This window comes from Anser anser (assembly GCF_964211835.1).
Source record: "Anser anser genome assembly, chromosome: 3".
NCBI lineage: Eukaryota > Metazoa > Chordata > Aves > Anseriformes > Anatidae > Anser > Anser anser.
The window spans coordinates 101,398,273-101,414,034 of NC_139722.1; the positions used below are offsets into that span (position 1 = coordinate 101,398,273).

The following is a 15,762-nucleotide window of genomic DNA, read 5'->3' on the forward strand; positions in this document are numbered from 1 at the left end:
AAATAACCTACTAGAAATGTTTTGGAGAGGTGAACGTATGTAACAGCAGAAAAAAAAGGCACTCATCAAAAATACTTTCTTCTTGAGCTTTGACAGTTATGGAAAAAGAGAAGTTTGTGTTCCATGGGCATGGATAGAATTATTTGGGGAGTTTGAAGAGACAATTCTTGGCTTGTTACCATAACAAGGGCAAGTACCGTGAAAAAAGAAATTGCAGGGAGGCTACAACTATTTAAGAAGAAGAAAGTAAAATTTGTCAGAGTGAATGTTTGTCACAGCAATGTATAGATGTGTGTGAATTGCTTTGCATGACATTGCTTATCTACAGAGGAGAAACATATTTGTTGTATCAAAACTACTTTTCATTATGTTTATTATTTCCATAAAGGTTTTTGTTTCTTTGTTTGTTTTGCTGTTAGTGCCTTCCCCAGTCTGTCTTCAGTTTTGAGGCTCTTATTTACCACATAGAATGGAGAATCTAAATACAGCACACGAGATTTAAATAAATAAATAAAAATTGACAGTAGTTTTTCCGGTGTTTTTGTTTAATATGTTGAGGCATGACACAACAACAACAATTCCTGGCATGCTAGCATAAGTTCACACCAGCCTGGCTTTTGCAGCCCTCTGATTCCCCCCTGCCACAAGTTTGCCGCGGCTGTGACACTTGCAGGCCTGCTCCACCATGGTGCAGCTGATGCCCTGTCCATGCTCATATTTTTCTTATTGACAGTGAGTGTTCTTGCCAAACGCCAGGGACCATAGTCACATCTGTTTGTCTCCCAAGCTTGTCTGAGGCTGCTTAGGAACACTTTTTATCCAGAGGGCAGCTTTAACTAGGCCTAATACTCTGGAAAGCCTCTATTTGTAAATGCATACAATGAGGCGACAAGTTCCTGTTGTCGTTCCTTAAAAATTATTCCATTTGACACTGCTTGCTCCAGTCCCTGTCACCAGCACGTCAAAAGCCAAGTTTTCAGGCAAGGTGGTCTTAACAAGTTTTATTTTTTCCCTAATAAAATGCCTAGCTTCCCTCCAGAGTACTATTTATAAACGATAGCTAGAAGCAAGCTAGGGATAAGTAGAGAGAAGTCAGGCAAATAGCTATATTCCTTTCTGTAATCCTCGCTCTTCTGATTTAATGCTAAGGAACATAATGCTGAACTTAACCTGATTGAGGGTCAGAGTTCTCCCTGCTTTCTAATACCTCCATTACTAACAGTTCAAAACGTACTGTGTGGCTGAAGTATAATGCTTCATTTCATCCAACCTGCCAGTTCAATAACTGTGATAGTTCTTGTCTCTTCCTCTTAAAAGCCCTGGCTTTTTGTTTTGCTGCAATCTGAACCAGCAGCGCAGATCAGACGGTGAGACCTGGTGAAAGTAAACAACACAGCTTTAGCACTGAGAGTTAGTCTGAGGTTTGATGTTAGCGGCCATAAAAATGGATTTGACAAAGCTTAATTGGGGCTGTAGCGTATTGTTCTTTATTTGTGGCACATGGTATTTTCGACAACAACAAAGAAATACCCACTCTCACCTTGTCCGGTGATCGGGTTGCTGCGCTTTGCAAAGACGAATGATTCATTTAGGCTGAAGGAACAAGGCTGCCTTTCAGACATTCATTGATTTAAATTAAAAAGTAACTGCTGTGTTCTACATGAAGGGTGACAACAATAACAAAGTAGTCCTTACTTAGTGTTATTTGTTGCAACTCTATTTGGTGTGCCTAGAGGAAAAGTGGGGAGACCCAAGTACCATAATCTTACAGATCAATAATCTAGATATCTCAATGTAGTGTAACAGATAATCAATTCTGGGTAAAATAACTCAAATGCTGCTAGCTGTTACTCCTGTAGCTTGGGTATTCAGGTTCAATTGCCTGACTTTATTAATTTTTATCTTTCATCCTGCTTGTATTCCTGGACACTTTCTCCCTTTTTCATTCCAAAGAGAGAACACAGAGTTGCGCAGTGTTTGACGTATCATTTACCACACGACTTATTCTGCAGGTTTAACATCAGTGCTATATACATCCCTTAAATATTCATTCCTCCATATTTTATTTAAATATTAATTTTCTTTATTGTACAGTCAGTTATGGAAAAGTTACAATTATTGATTTCTTTCTGAATTTAGAACTGATATTTAGCACCACGTTAGTATCCTGGTTGTACTGCATTTAATTTCTGGATGTTAAAATCAGATGCAGTTTCAGCTTAGAAGAACTCTAAGGAAGAAAAAATTTGTTTTAAAGTAAGAGAAATCTGTGCTGAAATAGTTGACTTAATAAGTGAAGCTAGAGTGCACTTCTGTGTGTATCTTTCTTACTGGCATATTTTACTATTTAAATAAAAGCACTGAAGTACATTCTTATTAGTTTACTGTATTTTTTTAAATATGTAGAAGATTGTACATTGCTTTTTTTTATCAAGACATTGTTTTCCCTCTTTACATTATTGAGCAGATCTGAGGTCTCTCAACATACAGGAACATTTGCTATTCATTTAGATGCAGCACAGCTTAAAAATGTTTATAAATGAAGTAAAGGATAGGTCATATACCCACCCTGAAACCAGATCCTTTGAGTGACAGAGTATTACTGGGCTACAGTAGACTATCAGATGCAGTTCTCAGCTTGTAGTTTTACCAACTTTCACCCACGCTGCTGTGGTAAAAAGTTCGTGGTTTTGAATAACATTTATGGAAACATTAAAAGTGTGACAAATTACTCCATTTTTTCCCATTTCTGTTTTAGTTCTTTACAAAAAAAAAAAATGCAGGCTACATATATTCCATTCTACAGGGATTGCACACTACTGTAAGAAAAATCATTACTAAAATTCTCCTTCAAGATTATCTCCTAAAATTCAATATTTGGAAATTCCAAATTTACCCTCTTTTGTGGTACCTGACTGTGAATACCTGGCTGGAGTGTAATAAGTGCTTGTCTGCCAGCTTCTACAGCCCCATCAATTTTCCAGTCTTAAAGTGTAAATTCATAATTGTTTAATGTGCATACTGGATAATGTGCTCTGTTATATCATTCTCACAACTAGCCAATGAATTAGGAAAGGGCAAACTGGTGTGCTACAAGTTGACTTCATATACCTTTGAAGAGTTTACTGTTTCATGTTTTCTCATTCATTCTTCATCTTACCTTAAAAGAAATTGATAATACTTTTCCTGTAATAAATGTTGTTCTGACAGTTAGGCATTACTAGCCAATTGATAGCTTACCAACAATATTGTGATCTCTTTAGATAATTAATCTTAGCTATTTTCCTGTCAGGAGCAACAGTGTTTTTGTTTTATGTTGAGCTAGAAAGATCACCAGTTTTGAAAATTAAAAAGCATTCCTTTTATATTATTCATTCCAGGAACAATTTATGATGCTGCATTTAGATACTGAGCGCTTGTCAACAAACATAATTATGCTTCGATATAAACAAGATTGGTAGCTTCATTGTGCAGCTTCATCTTGGCTGAATGTTTTGATATAGGTTCAGATTATACAAGCTGTGTATTTATGTGACATTTTTCTTCCTTTGTTAATAGTTTTCTCCTATAATTACTTGCAGGCAAACCAGTGTGCATTTAGGATCATTGTGCATGGGAGACATCAAACGGAGAAGGAAAGCTGCTCCCCTGCCAGGACCCACAGGTAACCAATTTCAGTGGGACAGAACACAAAACACAGTGTTAAATCTGTAAATACAAAGCAGTAGGTCAGTGACCCAGGGAAACGCTGGGTAAATTCAGTAACTTATTATGTAACTTCACATTTGTCCTATCCCTACTTCTTGTTAATGGAGTTAAAGAAAGAAATATACTCTTAGTTCTCCCTCAGACATTCCCAATTTCTAGATCTATTTAACATAGCACTACTTTAAAGAATCTTTTTTTCATATACTGAGAATCACAGGCAGTAAAAATTACTGCTCATGTCTGTTTAAGCATTACAGGTTAGAAGACATAAGGTATATTTTTTTCTATGAGGAATTTATATGAATATAATAAGTATCCTATACCATAAAAACAGGATGTGAATTCTTGGGCAAACAATTGAAAATGTGGAGATAAGCTTTAAAATCAGTCCTGTAGATTAAATAGGAAGCAGCTTGCAAGCACATTTCTGAAAGATTTTTACAGATGCGAGGTCACAACCATTGCATGTATTTTGCTGATGTCACAGCTGTGAAATGACTTTTTCAATACCTAGCAGTGATTTATAGGACATTTGTCAGTTTGTTTGTATTAATTATATCTGTGCATACTGGAAGGATTAGACTGCATGTGTGTCTGTGTGAGGTTTTTTCTATATTGGTAATATGTAAATCTGGATTGCACATGGTAGTCGTATATCAAATATTATAGCAACACATGCAATGCATCTTCAAATATATTCTAGATATCTCTCTTTAGAGAAGCCTAGTGTTTGTATTCCGGCTGAATTCCCCCTCCTGAAATTTCATTGTTTTAAACCTCAGTGGCAGAAACAGACCAAGAATAATATTAAAAATGTTATTAAAGCACCTTAGTGGCAGCAGTATGGAAAAAGAGAATGTCTGGGTCAGGTTCTAAGACTCTGAACATATGTGAAGTGAGAAAGAAAAATACTTAATGGCTGAAGAGAGAATAATATAATTATTTCTACAAGGTGATTTTCACTTCACAACTTTCAAGTACTAAAGGATGTCATTTTGTACTAAGAGGGTATGAAGTATCATGAAATTCATTTTATTACTCATTTTACCTTGGGCTTTCAGCGTTCAGTATTTTATTTTACAAGCTGGTTCCTCTGTGTAACTTTGCAAAGCCAATATTTTGATACTAAAGCAAATATATTATATTCAGTGTTATGTATCTATATATTCACAATTTCAGAGGTTGTGAATTTCTAAGACTTTCTTTTATGTGGAGGGTGACAGAGAATAATGGTGGGTAAAGGTATCATATGAGGTACCTTTTAACTAGTATGTAGGGTTATTTTCTTTTCAAGTTCAAGGTAATCTTTTTCAATTTTGCTCTTTACAGAAGGAAGGAGGATTTTTACTGTGTACTCATACAAGTTTTTTTCTGCATTTCATCACTGTAAATTTTTAAGCAAATATAAACTTTGGTAAACTTTGAGTAAACTTTTACATATGCGTAGGTAATGTGTAACATTTTATAAATTGCAGTTCTCTTCACTAGTAATCTTGCTACAACTAAATTATTGTTCAACTGTTATGGGCCTTGTTTGTTTGTACGTGTCAATATTTTATACCATTTTATGAAAGGAACGGGGTAGAATTGGAAATATATCTGGAAATAAGGATAAAAAGAACAATTATGTTTATTATTGAATTATTCTCCTTTCAGTGGCTTTAGCAAAGGTATAGGAACAGAAGAAGTAGATTTTATACAAAAGAATTTGTAGATAAACTTCTTTCTTGAAAGAAAGAGAAAAAAATATATATGCTTACTTGAACACCAGTTGGAAAATAGAAGTTAATAATCTTCCATATTTAACATCATAGTGAAACCTGAAAGGCTGTCTGTAAATGAGTGATTAACTGCATTTTTTTTCTTGAGCTGCACATGCTACATTTTAGTAAAGTTTCACCTAATATAAGCCAATCCACTAAAGGAAAAAAAAAAAAGGTATTTTCAAAATCCTGTGGTTTTTGAAAAAAAAATGACACTGGGTACAGTAATTCCTGTAGTGCTCTGCAGTTTTGCAAATAGTCATTTAAATGTTTAGCTTCGGTAGTACCGGGAGGAATGACTGGTGATACCGATGAAGTATTGAAATATGTTCTCTGTTTTTGATTCTCACAAGGGTAGCACCTGCTACTTTCAGACATCTTACAGAGCTATAGACTTATGGAGCAAGCAGTGTTATTGGTTAAACATTTATTAATTGTGACAAGAACACCCAATTTATTTCAGTACTCCAGCTTATTTACTGCTCTTTCACCTTTGTATTTTGTATTGAAAAAGTAAAATGAATATTGATAGAGTTAGATATTGATTTCTAAATTTATAGCCTGTTCTCAGCCTGGAGTCAAAGTCACATACCAATAGGTTTGTGTATATTAGTAACAAAGGATGTAGATTTACTTGTACAGCAATGAGAAACTATTGAAGCAAGAAAGTTTGAGCAGCACAGTGCATTTTACAGTTTGAGATATGTCATTTGTAAAGGTGAAGAAAAGCTGTGTTGAAAAGCAATGAAGAAAATGGGAGATAATATTAGGTATGGATTGTTAGGAGCTGACAGTACTGAGACGGTAGGGTCCTATTCTGGCTTTTTTTATTTTATTAAAATAAATATTCTGATTTCTGGATACTTGATAAAGCCCCATCTGTGTGTTACCAGAGCTTAGATAGATAATTGGTTTATCAACTAAATAAGATACTAGGAAAAAATGTTTACTTCCTACAATTTCTTTTAAGAATCAAGTGTTATACATTATGAAAATATACTTTTTTGCACAGTTTCTTCCATGAAATCAATATTATTTCAGTGATTCAGCAGTCAGTTTTGGGGCCAGGTCATTCTCAATGACTTTATACCCTCTCCAGCTACCTGAGCAGTAGAGCAATTTCAGATGACACCCTGACATATTTCATTGCAGCAATACAATGCCCTCAAGTTTGTGCAAAAAAACTCTTAGGCAAGCTAATAAATTATCATGGAAATAACGCTATCAAAACTGGCTTCCAATACCAATGAAAATAATAACAAAACAAAAAAAAATCATAATTTGTATGCAAGAGAAAGGACATTCTCAGTAAAGTATTGTTTATACTTGACACGCATGCATTAGGAATGCTTACAGTAATTTCAGTGAACATCTTAGATTACCTAGTTAAAGTCTCATATCAAGCCAGTAGATGCTACAGAATTTCAGATGCCATGTTCACATACTGTGTATGCATTCACCCCAGTTCCTTTCCTAGTGACTGTCATCTTCTGTGCAAGCTTTATTTCTCAACCCACTCCTGTTCAATCCCCAGGACCTTTTAGATTTTTTTTTTTATTTTATTTTTTTAATTAGAAACCTCTAAATCTTGCTTGCTGGAAATTTTCTTTGGTGTGCAAATTCTGCTTGACATCTGTGGGATGTTAATAACTTAATTTACAGAGTGTAGAAAGTTGGATCCAGAATTAAAAAGTTTAAGTTTTGCTTGTATGCATTACAAATAAACATTTATTTCTATTTGAAAACAATCTTTTTTTCTGATATTTACATTAGTGTGCTTCATGGTTTGGAGCAGGAAGAAAGTCTGCCAAATCTATTTCAAAAAAGATAAAGCTTTTTTGTAGTTAAAATGCAAAGATTTTTCGTTAAAAAATGTATGTTATTGTGCATTTTATGGGCAACTTAACTAAGACTGATAATTTTTATGAAAAACACGTTCCAGATGTTAACATCTTTGTCTGGATGGCATGTTGCGTTGCTACCCTTCAGGCTGGTACAGACTGAAATGACCAAGCTAAGTGTCTCATTTTAAATAATGTGTTTTAATGAAAAATATGACAGATTCTTAATTACAGTAGAAATACTGAACACTCCTATAATGCCATCATGACTCACTTTAACAAGGTAATCAAAAGGGTACATGTTTTCATTCCTTTTTAAAAATTGCCAACGGAACAGCTAAGCAAACTATTTTGCTGATGCTTAATATGTCAGTGATTAAAAATCAGGCCTGAATATCTGCAGTACCAAAATGATGATTTGAAAAAGATTGTGATTACAGTGTGATAACAGAGGTGTCTGAGGGTAAGTTTGTAGTGAAGGTCAACTTCCTGAGATAGTTGCAAAGAAAGGGAAAACTTTTGCTGACTTGGTTGAACTGGCAGTAAATTTCCAAAACGCTAGCCAAACTATTTTATGCCTACTTTCTTTCTAGTTTGATTCATTGCTTTTCCATCTAAATGTACAACTCCATAGACAGAAATCACTTTTCACAGAGCAATACAACACTGGCTTGTTGTGAACACTTCACCTTACTGCATTTCTTCTCCTTGGTCTACCAAGGTCCTTTCTGGGGTACAAAGCCTAGCTGCTTAATCTTCCAGCATATGGATACTCCTTGATACTTTTTTTTTCTTTTTTTTTTTTTTTTGAACTGATTTCTGCAGGAGATTGAATTTTAGGGACTTTCCGTTTCGTTTCTCTTCTGGTATCATATTGTTTCTCTGAATCAGTTCAAAAATTAAAAGATCAGGGAGTGCCATACAGTATTTGAAACCACTGTCCATGCAGAGCAAAAGACTTTTAATGTTGAACAGAGGTCATCAGTTCAGGCAGGGTCCCTTTCATATGGTCACCAGAGTAATGAGGAGAGTTCAGTAGCAAACTTCAGAAGAAAAGATCCACAATGCAACAAGAACTAAGTTTATACTGGGAATTTGCTAAGGAATTTCTTATGATATAGAGAAAAGTTGGAGAGAAGACAGAATTCTTCAGGCTCTACGCTCAGCCAATACAAAGTCCAGAAGAACCTTTCAGATCAGCAGAAGACTGTATGTGTATTTTCTACATGCTCTCTTCTCCCAAAATGCAAAAGATTCAAAAATAATTCTCCAAATGACTCTGGGAGTCTTTCCTAAGATAGCTGTTTTTTTCTGGCTGTGGAAAGCGTTCAGATCACCTCCTTTTGGACTTCACCTTCAAGAATCGTAAACCGTCTTAACAGAGAATATCACCAGTGCCCTTAAAGACAGTATTTAAGAAATTTCTGCTCAGAAAAAGGCTAAGCCTGGCTTTTTCAAGTTCCAAAGATATGTCTCATTAGGGGATTGTATGCATAAGACATAACTTTCAATGAAGCTGAGAGGTGTCAATAGGAATATTCATCCTCCAGGTGCTCAGTAAGTTCTGTTCTTTCTCCACTAGGTACCATAAAAAAAAATGGTGCCCCACAGAGAAGCCACCTCCATTTTACATGCTTTTTTGTTGGCAGTGTGTTTTTTTTTTCAATCATCGCCTTTTCCATATGGGCTGATGCACATAATAGATGACCTGTTTCATCGTATAAATAAAGGGCAGGTTATGAGAGGAAAATATTTTTCTCAGGCCCATTTAATATAAGATTCCTTTTTTAGGGAATCCTTCAAATTACCGGGGAAGAGTTAATGAAATGAGCAACACTTTATATTCCTAGAACTCAACCAATAAAAGTGGCACATGATGCTTTTGTCACCCTCCTTTATGTTGATACCAAAGGACTTTTCTCGACCAGGAAATGTTTGGGAGTTAAAATATGCACAGAGGAAATAGGTGCAGTTTTTTCTCAGTCAGTGTAACTTCTTATCCCAGGTCTCTACAGCAACCTCTTAGTTAATGGTGACTGTTTTTTCTCCCTCCTGAAGGAGTAGGGATCAGTGCTGCAAATAGACCTGCTATAGATTATGCAAAAATCACATTTCCTAAGGATTTGTTAGCATGCAATTTACTTTTTGAGTAAGAACTTTGGACTTCCGTGTTTTGTTTTTCTATAAAAGCTTTGTGATTGGTTAGAAAAGTTTCTGACAAAAGCTGTCATAGATACCTGTAATACTCCAGATTCCATAAAGAAAATTTTCACCTTTCATTTCCACTACAACACGAGGAAATTTTGATTTTTTTATTGTCAACATATATCTTGACATTGCCAAGGCAAATTTCATGCCTAAGATTTGCATTCTGATGTCTTCATTACCAACACAGGGAGTGTTGCTGGCTATGTAAGTGACAGGATTACATTTTAAAGAGAGTGGATGAGATCCATGGCAAAGCAGTTTGCAGGATGTGGTTTAATTTTTATGTAGTTCAATTGGAATGGGGTAATTCAGTGTCTTCCCAGATCTTCATTTTATTAGAAAGCCCTCCAAAACGAGAGTCATTTAAGTACTATTATCATCTCATGTATTTTAGCCAGAAGTCTAAGTAAAGTTCTCAGTTTCTTTGGTTTTGTTCTTCGCATTTATTATTGTGTACTACTTAGCAGAATAGGCGTGGGCCCTAATAAATAGGTAAATGCTTATTTAACCTGTAGTAATACATTATATAATACATTATATATATATATATATACATATACATATGAATATGCAGATGTATTTGCCTAGTTTTAATGAATTAATCTTCATCTTTATATTTAGTTTGACAGATGATAATACTCCAAACCACATAGGCACAGAAAGGCAATAGAAGTGCCTATTACCCAATACCTCCAGTATCCTGGAACTCCATCCCAATTTGGTTTAAGATCAGTTATAGCTACCATAATGGGTGTAGTCCTAATATCCATTTACTCCTCAATCTTTGCGCTGAAATTAATGATAACCGAGCTGACCATTTGGAGAATATTATTGTGGTTTAAGTTCTTCCCCTGTGGGATTCAGTGCAGGGTTACAGTTCTTTTCAGAAAAGTCAGGGAACGCTTATTAGAAGGGAGCGATTTTGCTGTAAATTCTAGGTGTATTGAGCAGAATTTAGGAATGCTTCCTGGTGGAAACGCTTCTTCTGAAATGAAGTCTAGTGAGTATTTCTGTCAGTATAGTTGGGGAGTGAAGCTGACCCCATTTGGACCCAAGTTAAAAGACAGGCTCGAATTTCAAGAGATTACCTTTACCAAGGAATAAATGGGATTCTACTAATTCTGGCCTTCTCCAGCCAATGTTAGTAAAGACTGAATAGGCAAGAGGTACTTTACCCACAGCGTGGTCTGATAGAGCACGGGAGGGGAAGAACACCTGGAAGCCCAGCTCCAAGTGAACTGTGGTGCTAGACATGACCAGTTAAACCAGTTCAGTGTCTGACTTTTCATCAGTGTGTGGATTTACATTGGGAAGGTTGGAAATTAATATAAAATTTAGGGTCTATAGTGCAGGGAAGGATGCATCTATCCATGCTGCAATTATGCAACCATTCCTTTAATACACCCAGCAGTGGGGCAGTAGGAATGAAACTCTGGCAGCACTGACATTAACAGTGTTGTGCTGTGACTGCTGGGTAGGTGTGGAGGTTTCCAGCACCTACTGAGGCTCCGACTCTGTCCTCTCTGCTGTTCTTAACACTGTGCCAGCTAGAGCAGAATACAGCGCAAGCTTTAACTGGGACTATAATTATTCTAAGATTGTTCTTTAGACACAGTGTTTGATACCTCAGAGTGAAGCATACGTAAAAGTCTGGTCTAAAAATCAAATCTCAAATACTTAGCTAAATAATATGGTATTTTCATAAGTGATTTTTTTTATTATTTATGCAGCTATAGTATACTGAATTGTGAAAAACACTAGAGGTACTGATGTTAAAAATACCAGTATGGCTGTCAACTATGTCACATTGCTGACTTTGTACAATTATCCAAAACGGTTTTAAGCATCTAGGCAGTCTGATTCCCATTTTGTTAGAGAGAACTGGCATTAAAAAAAAAAAGATGCACTACAGCGACATGTTATTTTGATTACATTCCTTCTAAAATGTATTGTGTATCAAGATCAGTCCCTACTGTTCTGAGCTCATCTGTCTAGTGAGGAATCAGCAAAGAAAAAGAAGAGATGGAATATTAAATGCATTCAGAAAATGAGGGGGAAAGTGCACTAGCTTTTAAAGTGAAGCAGCATGTATCGTTTCGCCTTCCATTGGCTGTTTATCCAACATCAATACAACACTTTAGGAGCCAAATTACTAAACAAGCTGCCAATTAGGCTTGCAGTCAGCTGGATAGATTAGTGGCTAAGAGAGGCAGATACAAGATTTTCATCTCTTGAGCCAATTACGCAAGTGAATTACCATCCACAATGCTCCTTGGAAGATTTGAGGTAGAAAGACTGACTCTGCTGTGATAGACATAAGTGAGATCCAGGGTAGGGGGTAAGGGTTAGCAGGCCATGTATTGCAAAAATTACCCAAGCAAAAAGAGATCCTTCTAGGAAAGGATTTAAAGGATTTAAGGCTGCTGGGAGCGATAGAAGAGGAAATAATAGTTGTGGTATGCTCTGCAAAGGCATTGCTGTTCTACTCCCAGGTCTTAATCATATAAAAGAAAGATGAAAGGCCAAGACTATATTTCTGTACAGTGTCATTTTCTCAGAACTGTTTAAAAAAACATTTTCTTAACATCAAAAATAGTTTAGCATCCAGAGATTACTTCAGTATGCCTTCATTTGTTTCTTCCAGCTGGAATAAAAATATATATTTTTTTAAAAAAAAAAGCTTTTTCTCAAATAAGGGTTATTTAAGAGATTGAACCTAGTCATACTCTGATTTTATTCACCCCAATTTAAACCAAACATACTTGATGTTAGTCTTATCCAGAAATTGGACCATACAAATAAATATTGTCATAGTAATGGTTGATAGGGTCACAGTTCCTTTATTATTCTATAATAAATGATAACTTAATTGGTGAGCTTTTAAGTATTTTAGAAGAAGCATTTTTCAAATACAATGGATCTGTCAGATAAAAACTGTACATAGGCTCATTTGTTTCCTGCTGAGGATGTTGTACACTGGTGTAACATTGTTTCTTAAATATGAAGCAAATTTAAAACCTGAACTTTTGCAAGCTGTTGTATCCAAAAATGATTAAACAGATGTGGAGCCTGCAGCAGCATTAGACCTCTGATCTGATTTTAGCTTACAGATGGAATTAAATTAATTCATGGCAATCACTGTAAAATCAAGGGTATGGCACTGAATGCTAGTGTACTGTTTAACCAGGACATACCTGTCTCAACAGCTGTTAAGAAGAAATTGCATACTTTTATTTTTCATTGAAGCCTGCCTTTAATACCACCATAAATATCATATCAAAATTAAACAAATGCAGTGACTTCTTGGTTTTCACTTGCTAATTTTGCTTCTTCCTTCTCATAGGTACCATGTTCCGTGTATGTAAGGTCATATGCATAATAAATGTAGACCTTGAAGTACACCCATTCGTGTACACCGAGGTGTATTGCTGGTATTGTGATGTGAAGGGATGCAAGTGGAGGAATTTTACAGTGCTATCATTTCAAGCAAGCTGCTGTTCCTCAGTGTTAGCTCCTCACTTGTATAATGGCAACCACTCCTGCGTCCAGACTTAGCATCTGGTAGATCGGGAACCAGATTATTAAGGTTGCTAAGACTTTTGAGTCTGTAAAAAGAAAAGGCTCTGCACGGGGAATTCCAACAAATTGTTACTACAAAGACTTCCTTATAACTCCTGCAACACCACTAAACCTCATACAGCAATAAACTTAGAAACAGGCATCCCTGCTTTTTTGCTTAATACGATGTTGTGTAGTTATTTTTTGTGGGATGGCGCAATGGGTTGATTTTGTTCTTGCTCCTGGGTGGGTCGAGACTGAACACATCCCAGAGGTAGCATAGCCCTTTTCAAGGCCAGTGTGCTTGGACTATTCTCTTTAAAAGGGCCTACTGGCTAGTCCAAGAAGCGCCATGGGCATGAATTAAAAACTGAACTTGAAGATGAATATTACAAGGACAATTACTGATTTTAATTAGAAAGTGAAAGCCCAAAGCATAGGAATGAGGGTCAGGGGAATAACAAACAGTGTAGCATGATTTTTAAGAGCTCTTTTCCATCATGCAATCAAAGAAGCAAGGTTGTTTTTTTTTCTGTTTGCTCGTTGGCCATGGAATGGAGGAAAAGGGCAGTTATGAATACAGCTGTCCATATTCTTCTCACTCAAGTAAAATATTACATTACAAATTAACATTCCTGCAATTTTCATACATCATTTGAAAAATTTAAGACAGATGTAGATACATATTTAGATAAAAACTGACTCTACTGCAAAAGAATGTCCTGCATACATTAAACCTTTTTTCAGACTTTAAATAAAAGCTATCTATATCTACCTTATTTTCATGAAAGAGTAATTAGTCAATGTACATGCCCACAAAATAGGCAAGTTGGGTGGCTTTTTGGTTTTGCCTTATTCTTGCTGTTGTACAAAGTCTCCAATCACAGTATCCTTCAGACAGTGGACGCTGTTTGATTGTTTGCCCAAAAGTGAGTTGTGAAGCCAAGTTTATGGTGATTTCTGCTCTCTTCCTTTTTGTTAGAAATTGGCAAAGTGTAAGAATAAAACAGAAGGCTTCAGGGCAAGTCTTAGTGTTCTAACAGGAAATAGAAAAGTATGCACAGTGGAGTAAAAAAGAATTTTTATATACATTTTAGAAGCACTTTATATCTGTAAAAACAAAAAGTATTCCAATTTTACTGTTAGTTACAGGAAGAAAAAAAAAACCAACCTATGTCAAAGAATGTCAAAAATAGAAAGATGAGTTTGTTAAATAACATGTTATGGTATAGATTATTCTTTCATATATCTTTTGTGTGAGGTTGCTCTGGATGTCCTGAGAATTGAAATTCATGTAGGAAGGTATATATTTTGCAGGAAAAAAGTCCGTGGGTTTTCCTCCAAATAGGGTAATGAAAAAAATTGTTTGTTTTTTTTTACTCAAGCTGTGCTTTGCATGCCATCCTAGCAGCATTTCTCTTTGTTGCTAAGCAGCATTACGAATCATTTAATATTCCCAATACTTATAAAATATACTCGTATCTTTGTTCTTTACTGCTTGGTGGATCTCTTGGATCTTTCCTTGGAAGTTCCCCCATTAATTGTCCCACAGACACTGGAACCACATCCCATTTCTTACCAGGAGTTCTAAAGAGTAGACCAAAACGCGCTTCCTGGATTTTGCTTGTGAGGTTTTACCTTTACTTTTGTTGAATGGTAGCCTTTCTTCTTTTCACCATTTTTTGAGCTAGAAAGTATAACTAAGAAGGTTGCAAAGCCTGTGTTGTGTATGCCAGGCAGTGTCAGGGAGTTGTCTGTATGAAAATTGACTCTGCCTGTGGGGGCCTGAAAAGAAAGGAAGTCTTGGTCATTGAATTCTGTGCTGGTCAGTTCAAGAGGAACCCTCTCGGGGACAGGAGTCGTCTGACTTAAAAGCCTTTATTTTAAGCCTAGCATTAAGCATAGCTTCAAACTAGTATTAAAGGATGCCTTCTCTCAGTACATTTCCCTTTTTCTTTGACTCAGGGACCGAGATGCTTGGAAGCTGCCTACCTTTCATGTGGCCACCATTTTGCTGAATCTAAACAGATCTGTAGTGAATAGTGCTTGAGTACTGTACATTCATCATCTCAATCACTATCAGGTTTTTAATATGCACCTCTCCTTTTGACCCTCTGTCTGTGTGTGGGGTTTCCACTGTGGGGCTTTGTTTTATTTTGTTTGTGTGTTAAATGAGGTTTTTCAGAAGAGCTTGTTCAACTTTTGTTGTGTTCCTGTTTAGTAAGTTAATATAACAATGAGCCAGCTGCTTGTCAGTAGTAAATACTTGATTGAAGACTTCGTGGTCTCCAAAAGCACAACACCATGGTCTCCTCCTACAGTATTTTTTAAAAAGTAGCATGCCAGAATAAGTAGGTAGAAAGTTAAATAGTTAATGTTTGAAGCTGGGCATGTGGTGAGTTCTGTTGTTCTATTATCAGGGGGAAGGAACGTGTTGAAAAAAGCTGAAAAGAAAAAACAGCTGCCTGTATAAAAAAGCTCATGTTAGTTCAAAAGCTTCATCACTTTTTAAAATTTTGTATGGTGTAACTCGTTAAGTTTTACTGCAAATTCTTGAAACAAATATCATTTGTATTCCTCATGGAAGACAGCTACATATGGGAAGGCTTATCCATGCATCATCTCCAAAAGTCTAGCTTGAGGATCTTGGTTGATGAGGGAAAAAACAGCTTTATAATTTGACA

The 15,762-nt window shown here is 35.9% G+C and overlaps 1 protein-coding gene across 2 annotated transcripts in view; it reads left to right on the forward strand.

Annotated features, from left to right (window-relative positions):
* Positions 1–15,762, forward strand: part of GPATCH2 (G-patch domain containing 2) — a 123,215-nt gene that overhangs the window by 103,024 nt on the left and 4,429 nt on the right. For both annotated transcript variants that reach the window (XM_083828866.1, XM_083828867.1), the window contains exon 9: positions 3,582–3,664. In XM_083828866.1, coding sequence (XP_083684992.1) covers positions 3,582–3,664 — 83 coding nt within the window. The remainder of the gene's footprint in view (positions 1–3,581; positions 3,665–15,762) is intronic.